A 22,098-nucleotide genomic window follows, 5' to 3' on the forward strand; every position below is an offset into this window, starting at 1 on the left:
GCTTCATTTATTAGGTTGCTTTTATCAAATGTTACATTTGCACATTTAAATCATACAAAGTGGAGTTTTCAACGATGCCTCTGTAAGCCCACGTGGTTCAACTTGAATGTCCATTCAATCAATGTTTTAATGAGTGGATATGGGCTTGTCAATCATCAGATTTACACAGTTACCATCATGTAAACATAGGGCATCAGTCAGACTTTATTTTACAGCCCTGCCTCATCTGGTCCTGGTCTTTACTATGAAACTATGGTAAGAGACATACCTTTTGGCACTTATCTCAAAGAATTCAACAGAATTAGAAACTATTACAATGAATATTAAAAAAATTATAATACAAAAGTTGTTATTAGGTGGATATTCTAATGATCATTCTACTATTTAAGTAAATACCTGGTAAATACAGGACTGTAAAGTAAAGTTGAACCACAACATCCAACTGTTTTCTTTCCTGAAGACAATCCTTATCTTAAGTGCCATGAGCATTTTGCTTCATAATAACTGTTGCAACATAACCAAAAGTAAAGACGTTTTAGTGTTTCAATACATTCCCTCTTTATCCAAAAGTAAAGACGTTTTAGTGTTTCAATACATTCCCTCTTTACCCAAAAGTAAAGACGTTTTAGTGTTGTCAATACATTCCCTCTTTATCCAAAAGTAAAGACGTTTTAGTGTTTCAATACATTCCCTCTTTACCCAAAAGTAAAGACGTTTTAGTGTTGTCAATACATTCCCTCTTTACCCAAAAGTAAAGACGTTTTAGTGTTGTCAATACATTCCCTCTTTATCCAAAAGTAAAGACGTTTTAGTGTTGTCAATACATTCCCTCTTTATCCAAAAGTAAAGACGTTTTAGTGTTTTCAATACATTCCCTCTTTATCCAAAAGTAAAGACGTTTTAGTGTTTCAATACATTCCCTCTTTACCCAAAAGTAAAGACGTTTTAGTGTTTTCAATACATTCCCTCTTTACCCAAAAGTAAAGACGTTTTAGTGTTGTCAATACATTCCCTCTTTATCCAAAAGTAAAGACGTTTTAGTGTTTTCAATACATTCCCTCTTTATCCAAAAGTAAAGACGTTTTAGTGTTTTCAATACATTCCCTCTTTACCCAAAAGTAAAGACGTTTTAGTGTTGTCAATACATTCCCTCTTTACCCAAAAGTAAAGACGTTTTAGTGTTGTCAATACATTCCCTCTTTATCCAAAAGTAAAGACGTTTTAGTGTTGTCAATACATTCCCTCTTTATCCAAAAGTAAAGACGTTTTAGTGTTTTCAATACATTCCCTCTTTATCCAAAAGTAAAGACGTTTTAGTGTTTCAATACATTCCCTCTTTACCCAAAAGTAAAGACGTTTTAGTGTTTTCAATACATTCCCTCTTTACCCAAAAGTAAAGACGTTTTAGTGTTGTCAATACATTCCCTCTTTATCCAAAAGTAAAGACGTTTTAGTGTTTTCAATACATTCCCTCTTTATCCAAAAGTAAAGACGTTTTAGTGTTTTCAATACATTCCCTCTTTATCCAAAAGTAAAGACGTTTTAGTGTTTTCAATACATTCCCTCTTTATCCAAAAGTAAAGACGTTTTAGTGTTTCAATACATTCCCTCTTTATCCAAAAGTAAAGACGTTTTAGTGTTTTCAATACATTCCCTCTTTATCCAAAAGTAAAGACGTTTTAGTGTTTTCAATACATTCCCTCTTTATCCAAAAGTAAAGACGTTTTAGTGTTTTCAATACATTCCCTCTTTATCCAAAAGTAAAGACGTTTTAGTGTTTTCAATACATTCCCTCTTTATCCAAAAGTAAAGACGTTTTAGTGTTTTCAATACATTCCCTCTTTACCCAAAAGTAAAGACGTTTTAGTGTTTCAATACATTCCCTCTTTACCCAAAAGGATGGATGCATGGTCATCATATTACAGTGTCTCCAAAGCAAGTTACTGTGCCTTCTGACATTTATAAAATCCTCTATTTAATTTTAAATAGAATATATCATTCAAATGTTTTGTAAGTGTGTGGTGTTTTAGTGCACTATTTACAACCTGTTGAACATTGACATGAAAATAAAGACCTGCATCACCATCACGTTACACTCACTCCTCAGTACTTCAGTCACTTTGTAAATCTATCCTTTAATGACTTTTAAAGACCACGTCTCACAAACAAAAATAAAGTTAACGGAAATGATTGACATGAATGAAAGCTACCAACGCTACATGCCGCCAGTGAAAGGGTTAACTTGGCAGTGCACAATGCATAGTGTAATCTACAGCGGAAACACACTCCTATTTATGAAACAGTGTTACACCACTGTTTTAGGCTAGCGATCCTGGGTGGTTTGGTTTCCTATGTGCTTGGGGACAGTAAGAGGTTAGGCGAGGGGTTGATTTGGGATTGGCCATTGAGAGACACATTCTAGTCCTCTCCGACTAGCTATGTTAAGACTGCTGGATGGACCTCTGTTTCCTCAGTGCCACTGGCCTGCTTGTCTCTCTCTCTATTCCCATCAACAACTTCACAGATCCCTCTGAAATGAATGCCTGAGGTGTGTGTGTTTGTGTGTAATACATTATTCATTCAGACTTTTAAACTGTTGAAATGGAAAATAGCATAAGCTTAAAGACATTAGTAGATAGTGTGTGTGTGTGTGTGTGTGTGTGTGTGGACGTGTTTCACTATATTTGTGGGGACCAGAAGTCCCCACAAGAATAGTAAACAAACAAATTTGACCAACTGGGAACATTTTGTTAGTCCCCAAGGTCAAATGCTATTTCTAGGGGGTTTAGGGTTAAGGTTAGAATTAGTGTTATGGTTAGAATTAAGTTCAGGGTTAGGAGCTAGGTTTAAGAATTAATGTTAGGGTACAGAATTTTGAATGGGTTAGTTATACAAGGTTAGATATACAAGACTGTGTGTGTGTGTGTGTATATATATTTATATATCTCCGTTCAAAAGTTTGGGGTCACTTAGAAATGTCCTTGTTTTTGAAAGAAAAGCTAATGTTTTGTCCATTAAAATATCAAATTGATTATAAATACAGTGTAGACATTGTTAATGTTGTAAATGACTACTCTAGATGGAAGCGTACAGAGGCCCATTATCAGCAACCATCACTCCTGTGTTCCATCACTCCTGTGTTAGCTAATTCAATTTTAAAATTCAATTTTAAAAGGCTAATTACAATTAATGAAGCTGCCAATTGAGAACTTGTGAGGCAATTGTTTCTCAAACTAGACACTAATGTTTTCTAATGATCAATTAGCCTTTTAAAATGATAAACTTGTATTAGCTAACACAACGTGCCATTGGAACACAGGAGTGATGGTTGCTGATAATTGGCCTCTGTATGCCTATGTAGATATTCCATTAAAAATCAGAAGTTTTCAGCTACAATAGTAATTTACAACATTAACAATGTCTACACTGTATTTCTGATCAATTTGATTTTAAAATGGACAAAAAAAAGTGCTTTTCTTTCAAAAACAAGGACATTTCTAAATGACCTCAAACTTCTGAACCGTGGTAGTGTATATATATGTATGTGTGTGTATGTGTGTGTTGCTCCTCTTAAATTCTACCTTGCAGCACATCCATCTATTTTCCTCCACCTTTATCTTTCCGCTCCTCCTGACATGCGTTGACTCCCTTTCTCACTCCATCACACCCGTCCTCTCCCACTATCCTTCTTCCACTTCTCCCTCTCTCCTCCCCCTGGAACTGAAAACCTGTTCATTGCCTCTTCCTCAAAGTCATCCACCTCCTCCTCTACCTCCTCATCCTCCACCATAACCTCTAAGATGTCCTCCACATCCTCCACAAAGTCCTTGAAGCTCATCTGGTCGTGAACGAACACTCCGTCACGGAAGAACTCCTTGGTTAGCTTACTGAGCTCCTCCCTCTTGGAGGCCTCCACCCCCACCCTCTCTGCCTTGACCAGGTAACCCAGGAGCAGGGCCTCAAACTCCGGCATGGTGACAGGGAGCAGCCCCTCTGCCTGAGCGCAGGCCTCCACTGAACTGCAGTGGGTTTGAGGGTTGGGTTTGTGCTGCAGTCGTTCTCTCTGGTAACTCCAGTAGTCAGGTTGCTCAAGGGGGGGTCTTCGGTGGGTTTGGGGAGGGCCCTTTTCTCTCCTTCTCCTCTCTTTCTGCCCTTCCTTAGAGTAGTGGTGGTGGTGGTGGTCCTTCTCGTACTTGTCATTCCCCCTGTCCCTTTTCCAGTTCCCACCATTTCTCTCCTCCTTCAATCCTTCCATCTTTCTATTTCCATCCGACCACTCATTTTCTCTCCTGTTGTCCTTACTCTTCCACTCTTTACTGACGTCTTTCTTTGTCCAATCTTTCTCTCCCTTCCACTCCTTTTTCTCTCCTCTCTCCTTCCATCCTTTGCCAAGGTCCTTATAGTCATCCTTGTCTTTCTTCCACTCCTTCTCTCCCTTCCACTCATCCCTGCCCTTATTATAACCTCCTTTTCTTAGAATGTTGTCCTCTTTTCCATTCTTCTCTCCCTTCCACTCATCCCTGCCCTCATTCCAACCCCCTTTCCTTAGATTTTTCTCCTCTTTTCCATTCTTCTCTCCCTTCCACTCATCCCTGCCCTCATTCCAACCCCCTTTCCTTAGATTTTTCTCCTCTTTTCCATTCTTCTCTCCATTCCACTCCTTGCTATCACTCCATCTTTCAGGTTTTTCCTTTTTCCAATCTTTCTCCACCTTCCAGTCTTTTTTCTCACTCTTCTCCTTCCATTCCATCTTGTTTCCTCTGTCCTTCCATGGTTTGCCCTCATCCCCTCTGCTAGATTTATCTTTCTTCCATTCTCCCTTCTTGTCTTCTTTCTTCTTCCACTCTTTCTCCTCTTTTCCTTCTTTCTCCTGGTCATATTTTCCACTTCTCCACTCTTTTTCAACCTTATAATCCGTCTTCCCTCCCTTATTCCAATCCGTCTTCCCTCCCTTATTCCAATCCGTCTTCCCTCCCTTATTCCAATCTGTCTTCCCTGCCTTATTCCAATCTGTCTTCCCTCCCTTATTCCAATCCGTCTTCCCTCCCTTATTCCAATCTGTCTTCCCTCCCTTATTCCAATCCGTCTTCCCTGCCTTATTCCAATCAGTCTTCCCTCCCTTATTCCAATCAGTCTTCCCTCCCTTATTCCAATCCGTCTTCCTTCCCTTATTCCAATCCGTCTTCCCTCCCTTATTCCAATCAGTCTTCCCTCCCTTATTCCAATCCGTCTTCCCTCCCTTATTCCAATCCGTCTTCTCTTCCTTCAACTCTGTTTTCTCTCCCTTCCCTGGTTTCTTGACCTTCCTCTCTATTGTTCCGGCTGTGTTCTGGCTGTCATCCCCAGCTTGGCCAGAGGGGGGCGGGACAGAGGCAGAGACTGGAGGTGATGCTGCTTCTTTGGCTAAGGAAAGAATTTAAGAGAATTAGACATTTTTGTGTTTGTGTGCATGTACATGTGTGTGTGTGTGTGTGTGTGTGTGTGTGTGTGTGTGTGTGTGTGTGTGTGTGTGCTAGTTCAGTCACTGTGGCTATTAGTGTCACTAGCTAGTGCTTTCCCCTTGTCCTCTTCCTCCCTCCTACACATTCCCTACTCCCCTCCCTCTCTCCTACACATTCCCTACTCCTACACATTCCCTACTCCCCTCCCTCTCTCCTACACATTCCCTACTCCCCTCCCTCTCTCCTACACATTCCCTACTCCCCTCCCTATCTCCTACACATTCCCTACTCCCCTCCCTCTCTCCTACACATTCCCTACTCCCCTCCCTATCTCCTACACATTCCCTACTCCCCTCCCTATCTCCTACACATTCCCTACTCCCCTCCCTCTCTCCTACACATTCCCTACTCCCCTCCCTCTCTCCTACACATTCCCTACTCCCCTCCCTCTCTCCTACACATTCCCTACTCCCCTCCCTCTCTCCTACACATTCCCTACTCCCCTCCCTCTCTCCTACACATTCCCTACTCCCCTCCCTCTCTCCTACACATTCCCTACTCCCCTCCCTCTCTCCTACACATTCCCTACTCCCCTCCCTCTCTCCTACACATTCCCTACTCCCCTCCCTCTCTCCTACACATTCCCTACTCCCCTCCCTCTCTCCTACACATTCCCTACTCCCCTCCCTCTCTCCTACACAGACCTGTGGGTTCAAATAGTACTGGAAATCTTCCAATTACTTTTAGGGATTGCTTTAGCATGCCTGGTGTACCAGGTGGGCGGGGCTCGTTTGCAGTTAAGACAATTTTATTGTGCCAGGCATTCTCAATCAAGCCCAGCTGAAGTACAGTATTGTAAATGATTTTAAATAGTATTTGAAGCCAGGTCTACTCCTAAGTACCTGTGCTGTGTTTTAGTTCAGTCACTGTGGCTCTGAGTGTCTCTAGATCCTTCTGTAAGACAGGAACAGACTCCAGCTCTCTCTTCATCCTCTCGTTCTCCTTCTGAAGGACAGGGAGTGACATCATCTCTTTCTTCAGCCTACCGTGCTCCCTCTCCACCTCCTCCCTCTTCTTTCTCTCCTTCCCTCCATCCTCCGCCTCCTTCTGGGCTACTTTTAGCTCCTCTTTCTGTGCCTGATTTTAAAAAATAAAAAAAGAGGATCCTTTGAGAATATAGGCAGCACACACACACAGTTGAACATTAAGTCAGAAAGAGAGAGAGGGGGAGACGAAGAGAGAGAGAGACAGCGAGAGGCCTACCAGGAGTTGGGCTTGCAGTACAGCTATCCGTGGGTCTTCTTTAGCCAGTTTATTCAGTTGGTCTGTACTGTCAACTTCTACAGGTGGTGGAAGAGGAACCTCAGGATTCAGCCATTCCTTTGATAACACACACGCAGACAAACATTACACACACACACACACACACCACTACCATTTGAATGTTGAAGTTAGAGGGGATAAGATAGAGAGAAAGAGGCTGACCTGTTTTCCCACCACCTCTGTTTCTCTCAGCTCCCTGGCATCATAGTCCCCCTCTGGAAGGACAACAGCTGTTATAACGCATCACAACACTGACACAGAATGTTACAATGCATTATATCACAGTTATAACAAGTATAATGCATCATAAAGACAATGGAGACAACCACCGACATATCAAATAATACATTGGGGACAATACACATCACTCAAACACTAGGATGCACTATCACCATGACAACAAAACACAAGGATGGAATGCAACACAGTGCATCAGTGCATGCCAGGAGCTTCCTCATCAAAGCATTGAGAAACAACATGATGCATCAAAACACACTCAAATGGTGTAATGAGGATGGGCAGGCAACATTCACCTGCACAAAGCCCCCTCAGCATGCACACACACACACGTTATCATTATCAACGTGCACTTGTCATTTGTAATTGGCTAAGTAACCCTTCAGTTACACGGGGGAAAAAAACCAAATCATTAAGCGAATATCAATTTCTAACATTCATTGAATAGTAATATTATATACAGTGTAGATCTAGAGAGAGCAGTGCATCTTGGGAAAGCATGGAGAGCACTGTCAACCAAGCATGTGAGTGTTAATCGCATAACACTCCTCTTTTCATCTGGTACACACACACACACACACACACACACACACACACACACACACACACACAACCTACCACCATCCAGGTCCAGGAAGACACCTGTAGACATAATACAGTCTCAGATACACCTTTATCTGCGTCCACGACTTCAACCAACACACTACTGACTAGCTGTGATGTGGGGGACAAATCCCTTTAGTCTAATCATTCATCATTATGTGAAGCACATCGTGTTACCGTCAAAGAGAAGAGACAGGCACAGGTGACATACAGGTGTGTGTAGGTTGTACACAGGTCACTTAAAGGTAACAATATTGTATGTTACCATAGTAACAGAAACTGCAGACACACACACCTGAGAAGATGATGGTTCCGAGGCCCAGCAGTATGACAGCTCCTAGGATGCACTTGTTGAGAGAGAAACCAGTCTCCTCTTGCTCCCTCTGCTGCGGAATCCGGAACTCATCCTCCTCCTCTTCTTCCTCCTCCCTTCCGATCTGCTCCAGAGCCGCCAGGAGAGACCCCCTCCTCCTCCTCACCCCTGACACCCCTTCCTCCTCCTCCCCCACCACCTCCGCTTCCAGATGGGAGTCTGGCCCAGGGAGAAAGAGAGGAGTTATAGCCACTGAACATTAGCTTTAAAGGGACAGTTCACACAAACTACATTTTAAGGAGAAGTGACAGTGAAGCTAATGTTGTTACGGTGCTCCAGACAGATGCCTTGTGTCTCACCTGTCTTGGCCCTGATGTCAGACAGATCAGACTCCTCCTCTTCCTGCCCAAGCCCCTCTTCATAATGATGATGCACATCCTGTATATACCCCTCCGCTTCCTGTACAAGCCCCACCTCTTCCGGGGGCTCAGTGTTGAGCAGCAAGGCAGGGGGCTCTTCAAGATCGGGGGAGGAGCTAATGTGGGTGTAGGAGTCAGAGAACGAATCAGGGTCAGAGATGGGAGGGGCTGAGTTCCCAGGGAGGCTTCTGGATTGGCTGTGTGTATTTGGGTCAAGCCCTGTGGGGGCGGGGACTTCTAACAGAGAGCTCGGAGGAGCAACACTAGCAGAGGTGGAGTCAAGGGCAGGGGTGGAGTCAGGGGCAGGGTCAAAAGGAAGGTCATGGGTGGGACTCTCTACAACAGGGGTGTAATCCTTGTCTCTCTCTGGTTGTGTTTCCTGGGTCTCCTGGGGATGGATGTGAAACAACTGTTAGTGTCCAAGACCAGTCAGTGTTTCCTCTAGCTAGATATGATCCTAGGTGGGGTGTCAATAGAGATGGATCTCTAACCTGCTGTAGCTTCACAGAGTGAGACTCTTCAGCAGACACTGCATCCTCCCCAGGCCTACTCTCTGATAGACAGACAGACATGTTAGAGGTTAAGTAGTATAACAGTATTAGTGCCTGTAGGTTATACTATTGCAGTTGCTACCCGTCATTCACGGCAGGGCAGAGCCCACCTGTTTTGTGTGTTATTTGGCATTAATACATTTCACATATCAGTTTGCAAACAATGAGTTAATAACACTGCATACAAACATGGTCTCTTTTTAGATTTCCTGAGTAACGCAGCTCCAAAATGCAGGTGTTTTTGCCAGGCTCAGCGCTTTCTGTGGTGGTGGGGCAGCCAGCGGAAAATACAGAGCGAAGGGGTTGGAAATGTTCTCTAGTTGGGTCGTGAATGGGTCAGTGTTCTGTCACTCATGGGGACACTACGTCAATGCAAAACAGGGAGATTCTGCAGCAATGAAGGTCCACAAGAACACAGTGGCCTCCATCATTCTTAAATGGAAGAAGTTTGGAAACGCCAAGACTATTCCTAGAACTGGCCGCCCGGCCAAACTGAGCAATAGGGGAGAAAGGCCTGATCAGGGAGTTGACCAAGAACCCTATGGTCACGTTGCCAGCGCTCCATAGTTCCTCTGTGGAGATGGGAGATCCTTCCAGAAGGACAACCATCTCTGCAGCACTCCACCAATCAGGCCTTTAGAGTAGATTGGCCAGACGGAAGCCACTGCTCAGTTAAAGGCATATGACAGCCAGCTTGGAGTTTGCCAAAAGGCACCTGAAGGACTCCGACCATGAGAAACAAGATTCTCTGGTCTGATGAAACCAAGATTGAACTATTTGGCCTGAAAACCAAGTGTCACGTCTGGAGGAAACCTTGCACCATCCCTACGGTGAAGCATGGTGGTGGCAGCATCATGCTGTGGTGATGTTTTTCAGCGGCAGGGACTGGGAAACTAGTCAGGCTCGAGGGAAAGATGAACGGGGCAAAGTATAGAGAGAACCTTGGTGACAACCTGCTGTAGACCTGCTCATCTTCCAACAGGACAACGACCCTAAGCACACAGCCCGGACAACGCAGGAGTGGCTTCAGGACAAGTCTCTGAATGTCCTTGAGTGGCCCAGCCAGAGCCCGAACTTGAAACATCTCTGGAGAGACCTGAAGATAGTTGAGCAGCGACACTCCACATCCAACCTGACAGAGCTTGAGAGGATCTGCAGAGAAGAATGGGAGAAACTCCCCAAATTAGCGTCATACCCAAGAAGACTTGAGGCTGTAATCGCTGCCAAATGTGCTTCAACAAAGTACTGAGTAAAGGATCTGAATACTTATGTAAATGTAATACATACATTTGCTAAAAAAAAAAAAAAAACTTTTTGCTTTGTCATGATGGGGTATTGTGTGTAGATTGGGGGAGCCCGTAGGGCGGCGCACAATTGGCCCTGCGTTGTCCGGGTTTGGCCGGGGTAGGCCGTCATTGTAAATAAGAATTTGTTCTTAACTGATTTGCCTAGTTAAATAAAGGTTCAATAAAAAAAAAAAAACATTTAAAAAAAACATTTTTTTTTTAAAATAAGTAACAAAATGTGGAAAAAGTCAATGGGTCTGAATACTTGACGAATGCCCTGTCTACCGTAGCTTTGATTGGACTGATCATGTCAACATGATACTTTCAAAATCTTAGCTAGCAAACAGTCACCATGAGTCAAGTCGACAATGTACTGGCAAATCATTTTCAATAATTGTCATACGAAGAGAAATTATACAAAATGTATCATTGCTCATCGGCCAAACATTACACAACAAGTTGAAAATCGCAAATTCAACAATGAGTGGTTTGGAAGGAATCAGTGGCTAACTGCAAGCATTGCACTAGCCTGCTATTGCACTAGCCTGCTATTCAGTGGAAAGGGTGTGTGGTCCAAGTCTGGGTTTAAGGGTCTCTTTTCCAAGCTTCAAAGGATAAACTCACTCAAGTCAGATTTCCCAGTTTCGTTGTTTTGAACACGGCAGATTTCGGAACTGGGAAATCTCAGACTTGAGTGAGTTCAAGACAAATGGGAACTCTGGAAGAAATAAAAAAGATCCGACTGTGAAAATATCTTTTGAATGGTCATCCAACTCTGAATTCTAATTCGGGAACTCAAGCCTCTTTCTAGAGCTCCGTCCTGAAGATCATAATTTGACCTTGTCCCGTCCCGTCCCTTCCCCCGTCCCCCTCCAGAGTTCCCAGTTGTCTTGAAAGCACCATAAAGCCAGCGAATGCCAGGCTTTGATGACAAAATATGCCCACAAGATGGACCGCTGCACCAGCTTCCTGTTCAAGTGAGCACAACAAGGTGAGTCCAAACATGTCTTGTATGCTGCTGCATAAATTATGTAATATGCCAGTGAGATACAGTAAGCTATTAGTAGCTCCTGTGCCTCACCCTAATAGATTTGGTAACTTTCCCCCTCATAATTTAGCCTACTGTTCTGACTTGTAGCCTATAGCCTGTTTTAGAGAAATGTAGTCACTGAATATTGTAAGAGCTTTCATTGTCTGCTTATATGTTCACTTTATTGATCCTACGGTTCTGACTTGGTGTACAAGGAGAATACTGTAAGAACAGCCCATGTTCTGAATTCTGTCAATGTAGTCGTGGCCAAAGGTTTTGAGAATAACACAAATATTAATTTTCACAAAGTCTGCTGCCTCAGTTTGTATGATGTCAATTTGCATATACTCCAGAATGTTATGAAGAGTGATCAGATGAATTGAAACTAATTGCAAAGTCCCTCTTTGCCATGCAAATGAACTGAATACCCAAAAAACATTTCCACTGCATTTCAGCCCTGCCACAAAAGGACCAGCTGACATCATGTCAGTGATTCTCTCGTTGACACAGGTGTGAGTGTTGATGAGGACAAGGCCGGAGATCACTCTGTCAGGCTGATTGAGTTTGAATAACATACTGGAAGCTTCAAAAGGAGGGTGGTGCTTGGAATCATTGTTCTTCCTCTGTCAATCATGGTTACCTGCAAGGAAACACGTGCCGTCATCATTGCTTTGCACAAAAAGGGCTTCACAGGCAATGATATATATATATATATATATATATATATATTGCTGCCAGTAAGATTGCACCTAAATCAACCATTTATCGAATCATCAAGAACTTCAAGGAGAGAGGTTCAATTGTTGTGAAGAAGGCTTCAGAGCGCACAAGAAAGTCCAGCAAGCGCCAAGACCGTCTCCTAAAGTTGATTCAGCTGCGGGATCGGGGCACCACCAGTACAGAGCTTGCTCAGGAATGGCAGCAGGCAGGTGTGAGTGCATCTGCACACACAGTGAGGCGAAGACTTTTGGAGGATGGCCTGGTGTCAAGAAGGGCAGCGAAGAAGCCACTTCTCTCCAGGAAAAACATCAGGGACAGACTGATATTCTACAAAAGGTACAGGGATTGGACTGCTGAGGACTGGGGTAAATTCATTTTTTCTGATCTATCCCCTTTCTGATTGTTTGGGGCATCCGGAAAAAAGCTTGTCCGGAGAAGACAAGGTGAGCGCTACCATCAGTCATGTGTCATGCCAACAGTAAAGCATCCTGAGACCATTCATGTGTGGGGTTGCTTCTCAGCCAGGGGAGTGGGCTCACTCACAATTTTGCCTAAGAACACAGCCATGAATAAAGAATGGTACAAACACATCCTCCGAGAGCAACTTCTCCCAACCATCCAGGAACAGTTTGGTGACGAACAATGCCTTTTCCAGCATGATGGATCACCTTGCCATAAGGCAAAAGTCATAACTAAGTGGATCGGGGAACAAAACATCAATATTTTGGGTCCATGGCCAGGAAACTCCCCAGACCTTAATCCCATTGAGAACTTGTGGTCAATCCTCAAGAGGCGGGTGGACAAACAAAAACCCACAAATTCTGACAACCTCCAAACATGGATTATGTAAGAATGGGCTGCCATCAGTCAGGATGTGGCCCAGAAGTTAATTGACAGTATGCCAGGGTGGATTGCAGAGGTCCTGAAAAAGAAGGGTCAACACTGCAAATATTGACTCTATGGATCAACTTCATGTAATTGTCAATAAAAGCACTTATGAAATGCTTGTAATTAGACTTCACTATTCCATTGTAACATCTGACAAAAATATCTAAAGACACTGAAGCAGCAAACGTTGTGAAAATTAATATTTGTGTCTTTCAAAACTTTTGGTATATTTCAAAAGTTCTGAACAAAGTAATATTGACTACGTCCATTTTAGCTAGCTCATTAATGTCTTAATCAAAATTACAGATGGATTCTTATCCACTCATCGTTCCCTTATTGCACAAGTCTGTACATCTTAATTGTCAGTAGAAACCACATTTGTTTAAACAAGTCAGCCATATCAGCTACGTTTTTTTTAAAGGCAGTAAATGAGGCTGAATGAACTGTGTTGCTGCCAGACAAGACCCAGCTGATGGTAAGGATTCACTCCATGGTGCTGAAAAGAATGCTTTGTGCAGGCCCTAACAGTTTGTGGGCACCGTTTGTCAACATTATAGTGCAATGAATGTATTGTGTAGTGTTGTTTAGTGGCTTTATTGGCATAAATCAAACATTTTCTGAGTGTTGCCCCACCAAGATGTACATGCTAAAATCACCACTGTTGCAATATGTGTTGTGTACCTGTAGGTTCTCATGTGGCAATACAGTGAGCTCCGAAAGTATTGGGACAGTGAATTTTTTGTTGTTGTTTTGTCTCTGTACTCCAGCACTTTGGATTTGAAATGATACGGTGACTCCGAGGTTAAAGTACAGACTCAACTTTATTATGTGTGTTAAATTAGTGTAAAGTTTAGTATTTGGTACCATATTCCTAGCACACAATGATTGCAGTAAGCTTGTTACTCTACAAACTTGTTGGATGCATTTGCAGTTTGTTCTGGTTGTGTTTCATATTATGTTGTGCCCAATGGAAATGAATGGTAAATAATGTAGTTTCATTGTGTATTCACTTGTATTATCAATAAACACTTCTAAACACTTCTACATTAATGTGGATGCTACCATGATTATGGATAGTCCTGAATTAATCGTGAATAAGGATGAGTCGGAAAGTTAGACGCACAAATATCATACCCCCAAGACATGCTAATCTCTCACCATTACAATAACAGGAGAGGTTAGCATTTTATATCATACCCTCAAGACATGCTAACCTCTTACCATTACAATAACAGGAGAGGTTAGCATTTTATATCATACCCCCAAGACATGCTAATCTCTCACCATTACAATAACAGGAGAGGTTAGCATTTTATATCATACCCCCAAGACATGCTAACCTCTTACCATTACAATAACAGGAGAGGTTAGCATTTTATATCATACCCCCAAGACATGCTAATCTCTCACCATTACAATAACAGGAGAGGTTAGCATTTTATATCATACCCCCAAGACATGCTAACCTCTTACCATTACAATAACAGGAGAGGTTAGCATTTTATATCATACCCACAAGACATGCTAATCTCTCACCATTACAATAACAGGAGAGGTTAGCATTTTATATCATACCCTCAAGAGATGCTAATCTCTCACCATTACAATAACAGGAGAGGTTAGCATTTTATATCATACCCCCAAGACATGCTAATCTCTCACCATTACAATAACAGGAGAGGTTAGCATTTTATATCGTACCCCCAAGACATGCTAATCTCTCACCATTACAATAACAGGAGAGGTTAGCATTTTATATCATACCCTCAAGACATGCTAATCTCTCACCATTACAATAACAGGAGAGGTTAGCATTTTATATCATACCCCCAAGACATGATAATCTCTCACCATTACAATAACAGGAGAGGTTAGCATTTTATATCATACCCACAAGACATGCTAATCTCTCACCATTACAATAACAGGAGAGGTTAGCATTTTATATCATACCCCCAAGACATGCTAACCTCTTACCATTACAATAACAGGAGAGGTTAGCATTTTATATCATACCCCCAAGACATGATAATCTCTCACCATTACAATAACAGGAGAGGTTAGCATTTTATATCATACCCCCAAGACATGATAATCTCTCACCATTACAATAACAGGAGAGGGGGGTATTTGAGCGTCTAACTTTCTCACTCATCATTATTCACAATTCATTCAGGACTATCCGTAATCTTGGCAGCTTTCACATCAATGTAGAAGTGTTTAAAAACATATATACATATTTACAATAAACCTGACTTAAAACGATACAATTCATTCATTTACCATTCATTTACCATTCATTTACCATTCATTTCTACTGGGCAAAAAAGTATCTGAAACACAACCAAAACAAACAGCAAATGCATCCAACAAGTTCGTAGAGTCACACGCTTTATGTAATACTAAACAACTTCTTTGCTCACTTTGAGGACAATACAATGCCACTGACACGGCCCGCTACCAAAACCGGTGGGCTCTCCTTTACTGCAGCCAACATGAGTAAAACATTTAAACGTGTTAACCCTCGCAAGGCTGCAGGCCCAGACGGCATCCCCAGCCGCGTCCTCAGAGCATGCGCAGACCAGCTGGCTGGTGTGTTTACGGACATATTCAATCAATCCCTATCCCAGTCTGCTGTTCCCACATGCTTCAAGAGGGCCACCATTGTTCCTGTTCCCAAGAAAGCTAAGGTAACTGAGCTAAACGACTACTACTACTTCTGTCATCATGAAGTGCTTTGAGAGACTAGTCAAGGACCACACCACCTCCACCCTACCTGACACCCTAGACCCACTCCAATTTGCTTACCGCCCAAATAGGTCCACAGACGACGCAATCGCAATCACACTGCCCTAACCCATCTGGGAAAGAGGAATACCTATGTAAGAATGCTGTTCATCGACTACAGCTCAGCATTTAACACCACAGAACCCTCCAAACTCGTCATTAAGCTCGAGACCCTGGGTCTCGACCCCACCCTGTGCAACAGGGTCCTGGACTTCCTGACGGGCCACCCCCAGGTGGTGAGGGTAGGTAACAACATCTCCACCCCAATGATCCTCAACACTGGAACCCCACAAGGGTGCGTTCACATCCCTCTCCTGTACTCCCTGTTCACTCATGACTGCGTGGCCATACATGCCTCCAACTCAATCATCAAGTTTGCAGATGACACTACAGTGGTAGGCTTGATTACCAACAACGACAACAACAGGGAGGAGGTGAGGGCCCTCGGAGTGTGGTGTCAGGAAAATAACCTCACACTCAACGTCAACAAAACAAAAGGAGATGATTGTGGACTTCAGGAAATCCACATCGACGGGACAGTAGTGGAGAAGGTGGGAAGTTAAGTTCCTCAGCGTACACATCACGGACAAACTGGTCCACCCACACAGACAGTGCGGTTAATAAGGCGCAACAGCGCCTCTTCAACCTCAGGAGGTTGAAGAAATTCCGCTTGTCACCAAAAACACACAAACTTTTACAGATGCACAATTGAGAGCATCCTGTTGGGCTGTATCACCGCCTGGTACGGCAACTGCACCGCCCACAACCGTAAGGCTCTCCAGAGGGTGGTGAGGTCTGCACAACGCATCACTGGGGGCAAACTACTTGCCCTCCAGGACACCTACACCACCCGATGTCACAGGAAGGCCATAAAGATCATCAAGGACAACAACCATCCGAGCCACTGCCTGTTCACCCCGCTATCACCCAGAAGGCGAGGTCAGTACAGGTGCATCAAAGCTGGGACCGAGACACTGAAAAACAGCTTCTATCTCAAGGCCATCAGACTGTTAAACAGTCACCACTAACATTGAGTGGCTGCTGCCAACATACTGACTCAACTCCAGCCACTTTAATAATGGTAAAAATTAATGTAATAAATGTATCACTATCCACTTTAAACAATGCCACTTTATATCATGTTTACATACCCTACATTACTCATCTCATATGTATATACTGTACTCTATACCATCTACTGCATCTTGCCTATGCCGTTCGGCCATCGCTCATTCATATATTTTTATGTACATATTCTTATTCATTCCTTTACACTTCTGTGTATAAGGTAGTTGTTGCGAAATTGTTAGGTTAGATTACTTGTTACATATTACTGCATGGTTGGAACTAGAAACACAAGCATGTTCTACACTCGCATTAACATCTGCTAACCATGTGTACGTGACAAATACATTTTGATTTGAGAAGTGAATTTGTTCCCTATACTAGGGGTACTATGTACAACAAGTGCTGTTAATTCTACACAGTTCACCCAATATGTATGAAAATACCCTCAAATCAAAGCTTGACAGTCTGCCCTTTAACCTCATTTCAAATCCAAAGTGATGGAGTACAGAGCCAAAACACGTCCAATATTTTTGGTGCTCACTGTATGACTGGGCGTACCTGTAGGTTTCTCTGCAGCAGTATGACTGGGTGTACCTGTAGGTTTCTCTGCAGCAGTATGACTGGGCGTACCTGTAGGTTTCTCTGCAGCAGTATGACTGGGTGTACCTGTAGGTTTCTCTGCAGCAGTATGACTGGGCGTACCTGTAGGTTTCTCTGCAGCAGTATGACTGGGTGTACCTGTAGGTTTCTCTGCAGCAGTATGACTGGGTGTACCTGTAGGTTTATCTGCAGCAGTATGACTGGGTGTACCTGTAGGTTTATCTGCAGCAGTATGACTGGGCGTACCTGTAGGTTTATCTGCAGCAGTATGACTGGGTGTACCTGTAGGTTTATCTGCAGCAGTATGACTGGGCGTACCTGTAGGTTTCTCTGCAGCAGTATGACTGGGTGTACCTGTAGGTTTCTCTGCAGCAGTATGACTGGGCGTACCTGTAGGTTTCTCTGCAGCAGTATGACTGGGTGTACCTGTAGGTTTCTCTGCAGCAGTATGACTGGGTGTACCTGTAGGTTTATCTGCAGCAGTATGACTGGGTGTACCTGTAGGTTTATCTGCAGCAGTATGACTGGGCGTACCTGTAGGTTTATCTGCAGCAGTATGACTGGGTGTACCTGTAGGTTTATCTGCAGCAGTATGACTGGGCGTACCTGTAGGTTTCTCTGCAGCAGTATGACTGGGCGTACCTGTAGGTTTCTCTGCAGCAGTATGACTGGGCGTACCTGTAGGTTTCTCTGCAGCAGTATGACTGGGTGTACCTGTAGGTTTCTCTGCAGCAGTATGACTGGGTGTACCTGTAGGTTTCTCTGCAGCAGTATGACTGGGTGTACCTGTAGGTTTATCTGCAGCAGTATGACTGGGTGTACCTGTAGGTTTATCTGCAGCAGTATGACTGGGCGTACCTGTAGGTTTCTCTGCAGCAGTATGACTGGGCGTACCTGTAGGTTTATCTGCAGCAGTATGACTGGGTGTACCTGTAGGTTTATCTGCAGCAGTATGACTGGGTGTACCTGTAGGTTTCTCTGCAGCAGTATGACTGGGTGTACCTGTAGGTTTCTCTGCAGCAGTATGACTGGGCGTACCTGTAGGTTTCTCTGCAGCAGTATGACTGGGTGTACCTGTAGGTTTCTCTGCAGCAGTATGACTGGGTGTACCTGTAGGTTTCTCTGCAGCAGTATGACTGGGCGTACCTGTAGGTTTATCTGCAGCAGTATGACTGGGTGTACCTGTAGGTTTCTCTGCAGCAGTATGACTGGGTGTACCTGTAGGTTTCTCTGCAGCAGTATGACTGGGTGTACCTGTAGGTTTCTCTGCAGCAGTATGACTGGGTGTACCTGTAGGTTTATCTGCAGCAGTATGACTGGGTGTACCTGTAGGTTTCTCTGCAGCAGTATGACTGGGTGTACCTGTAGGTTTCTCTGCAGCAGTATGACTGGGTGTACCTGTAGGTTTCTCTGCAGCAGTATGACTGGGTGTACCTGTAGGTTTCTCTGCAGCAGTATGACTGGGTGTACCTGTAGGTTTATCCGCAGCAGTATGACTGGGTGTACCTGTAGGTTTCTCTGCAGCAGTATGACTGGGCGTACCTGTAGGTTTCCCTGCAGCAGTATGACTGGGCGTACCTGTAGGTTTCTCTGCAGCAGTATGACTGGGCGTACCTGTAGGTTTCTCTGCAGCAGTATGACTGGGTGTACCTGTAGGTTTCTCTGCAGCAGTATGACTGGGCGTACCTGTAGGTTTCTCTGCAGCAGTATGACTGGGTGTACCTGTAGGTTTCTCTGCAGCAGTATGACTGGGCGTACCTGTAGGTTTCTCTGCAGCAGTATGACTGGGTGTACCTGTAGGTTTCTCTGCAGCAGTATGACTGGGTGTACCTGTAGGTTTCTCTGCAGCAGTATGACTGGGTGTATTTTCATGGTGTTCTGTTCCCTCCGCTACAGGCCTCAGTGTCTCAGCAACAGTCTCCTGAGACACACACATTTAATTGACCCATATGGTGACACATTAATCCCATTTGAAAAACAAAATGTTCAAAACTCAAACTTTTGTAAACTCTGCAGTGCACACACACACACACACACACACACACACACACACACTAAAGTGTAAAGAGAGCGTACCTCAGCTGTGAGGACAGTCCAGCTACTGCTGTTGGCAGCACCACTGTTGTCAGACATTGCCCCCTCGTGGCTCTGACCAGCACCTGCAAGTCAAACACAGTACTTCAGCACAGGCTATAGATAGGCCTACAGTAGGCCAGCAATATTGAAATCCTGGCCTCAAGGTCCACAGTTTAATGATTTTCATTCTTTCCTTCAACTGATTTAAACCTGGGAAACCAAGTGTGTGCCTGTCATGGGCGATTACATTACATTGATAGAGTAAGGGCCAGAGGGAGAGGAGAAAGGCAGCAGTACTGCAGAGAGGCCCCCAGGGCCTGAATAGTGTTGCTATAGACTTTATGTACAGATACTAAAAAGACTGTAAGAACACCAGGAAATCAGCTCCAAGAGATTTTAATTCAATAAGTCTGTTGTAAGGATTCCCATGCATAACAGAGAGACACGTGGTTGTACACAAAGGTAAGCAAGGTTTGAAATGATTATTTTAGTCAAACATAGTGGAAAGAAAAAGTATGTGAACCCTTTGGAATTACCTGGATTTCTGTATAAATTAGTCATAACATTTGATCTGATCTTCATCTAAGTCACAACAATAGACAAACAGTGTGCTTAAACTAATAACACAAATTATTGTATTGTTCTTGTCTATATTGAATACATAATTTAAACATACACAGTGTAGGTTTGAAAAGTATGTGAACTCCTAGGTTAATGACTTCTCCAAAAGCTCATTGTAGTCAGGAGTCAGCTAACCTGGAGTCCAGTCAATGAGATGAGATTGGAGATGTTGGTTAGAGCTGCCCTGCCCTATAAAAAATAAAAAAAACTCACAAAATGTGAGTTTGCTATTCACAAGAAGCATTGCCCGAAGTGAACCATGCCTCGAACAAATGAGATCTCAGAAGACCCAAGATTAAGAATTGTTGACTTGCATAAATCTGGAAAGGGTTACAACAATATCTCTAAAAGCTTTGATGTAAATGGAGAAAGTTCAGCAAAGATGACTGCTAGAGCACAGAGCAGAATGCTCAATGGGGGTTAAGAAGAAACCCAGAGTGTCAGCTAAAGACTTACAGAAATCTCTGGAACATGCCAACATCTGTTGACGAATCTACGATACATAAAACAAGAATGGTGTTTATATGGGAGAACACCACGAAAGACGCCACTGCTGTCCAAAAAAAAGATTGCTGCACATCGGAAGTTCGCAAAAGTGCACCTGGATGTTCCACAGAGCTCCTGGCAAAATATTCTGTGGACAGATGAAACTACGGTTGATTTGTTTGGAAGGAAGGAACACACAACACTGTGTGTGGAGAAAAAAGGCACAGCACACAAACATCAAAACATCATCCCAACTATAAAGAATGGTTTTGTAAAGAGGAATGGTCCAAAATCCCTCCTGACCGTTGTGCAGGTCTGATCCGCAACTACAGAAAACATGTGGTTGAGGTTATTGCTGCCAAAGGAGGGTCAACAGTTATTAAATCAGAGGATTCACATACTTCTTCCACCCTACACTGTGAATGTTTACACGGTGTGTTCAATAAAGACATGATAAGGTATAATTGTTTGAGTTATTAGTTTAAGAAGACTTTGTCTATTGTTGTGACCTAGACGAAGATCAGATCACATTTTATGACCAATTTATGCAGAAATCCAGGTATTTCCAAAGGGTTCAGATACAGTGGCAAGAAAAAGTATCTGTTTGGGCTTCTTGTTCCGCCCCCCCGACCATCCGCTCAGAGTCAGTATGATACAGTACAGTTCACTGTTCCACTTCTCATTCTGTTACTGAAGGCCTTACAGAGTCAGTATGCTACATTACAGTTCATCACTATAGGGGCGGCAGGTAGCCTAGTGGCTATGAGCGTTGGGTCAGTAATCGAAAGGTTGCTGGTTTGAATCTCTGAAGGCCCTACAGCATCAGTATGCTACAGTACTGTCCTCATTCTGCTACTGAAGGCCCTACAGCATCAGTATGCTACAGTACTGTCCTCATTCTGCTACTGAAGGCCCTACAGCATCAGTATGCTACAGTACTGTCCTCATTCTGCTACTGAAGGCCCTACAGCATCAGTATGCTACAGTACTGTCCTCATTCTGCTACTGAAGGCCCTACAGCATCAGTATGCTACAGTACTGTCCTCATTCTGCTACTGAAGGCCCTACAGCATCAGTATGCTACAGTACTGTCCTCATTCAGCTACTGAAGGCCCCACAGCATCAGTATGCTATAGTACTGTTTTACTCCTCATTCTGCTACTGAAGGCCCTACAGCATCAGTATGCTACAGTACTGTCCTCATTCTGCTACTGAAGGCCCTACAGCATCAGTATGCTACAGTACTGTCCTCATTCTGCTACTGAAGGCCCTACAGCATCAGTATGCTACAGTACTGTCCTCATTCTGCTACTGAAGGCCCTACAGCATCAGTATGCTACAGTACTGTCCTCATTCAGCTACTGAAGGCCCCACAGCATCAGTATGCTATAGTACTGTTTTACTCCTCATTCTGCTACTGAAGGCCCTACAGCATCAGTATGCTACAGTACTGTCCTCATTCTGCTACTGAAGGCCCTACAGCATCAGTGTGCTATAGTACTGTTCTACTCCTCATTCTGCTACTGAAGGCCCTACAGCATCAGTATGCTATAGTACTGTTTTACTCCTCATTCTGCTACTGAAGGCCCTACAGCATCAGTATGCTATAGTACTGTTTTACTCCTCATTCTGCTACTGAAGGCCCTACA

General features: G+C 43.5%; 1 protein-coding gene across 10 annotated transcripts in view; it reads right to left on the reverse strand.

Annotated features, from left to right (window-relative positions):
* Positions 1-3,449: 3,449 nt before the first annotated feature.
* LOC110536154 (pre-B-cell leukemia transcription factor-interacting protein 1) overlaps positions 3,450-22,098 on the reverse strand; it is a 28,086-nt gene continuing 9,437 nt past the window's right edge. The window contains exons 2-12 of one of the 10 annotated variants that reach the window (XM_036939525.1): positions 19,343-19,425; positions 19,061-19,187; positions 8,828-8,889; positions 8,371-8,724; positions 8,277-8,313; positions 7,900-8,136; positions 7,620-7,643; positions 6,927-6,979; positions 6,705-6,821; positions 6,344-6,578; positions 3,450-5,403 (exon numbers count right to left, since the gene is read on the reverse strand). In XM_036939525.1, coding sequence (XP_036795420.1) covers positions 3,662-5,403; positions 6,344-6,578; positions 6,705-6,821; positions 6,927-6,979; positions 7,620-7,643; positions 7,900-8,136; positions 8,277-8,313; positions 8,371-8,724; positions 8,828-8,889; positions 19,061-19,187; positions 19,343-19,425 — 3,071 coding nt within the window. In that variant the 3' untranslated portion in view covers positions 3,450-3,661. Of the gene's footprint in view, positions 5,404-6,343; positions 6,579-6,704; positions 6,822-6,926; positions 6,995-7,619; positions 7,644-7,899; positions 8,137-8,276; positions 8,725-8,827; positions 8,890-19,060; positions 19,188-19,342; positions 19,426-22,098 lie in introns of all 10 variants that reach the window. The other 9 variants (XM_036939524.1, XM_036939531.1, XM_036939517.1 and 6 more) reach the window with 9 other exon arrangements.

This window comes from Oncorhynchus mykiss, chromosome 2 (assembly GCF_013265735.2).
Source record: "Oncorhynchus mykiss isolate Arlee chromosome 2, USDA_OmykA_1.1, whole genome shotgun sequence".
NCBI lineage: Eukaryota > Metazoa > Chordata > Actinopteri > Salmoniformes > Salmonidae > Oncorhynchus > Oncorhynchus mykiss.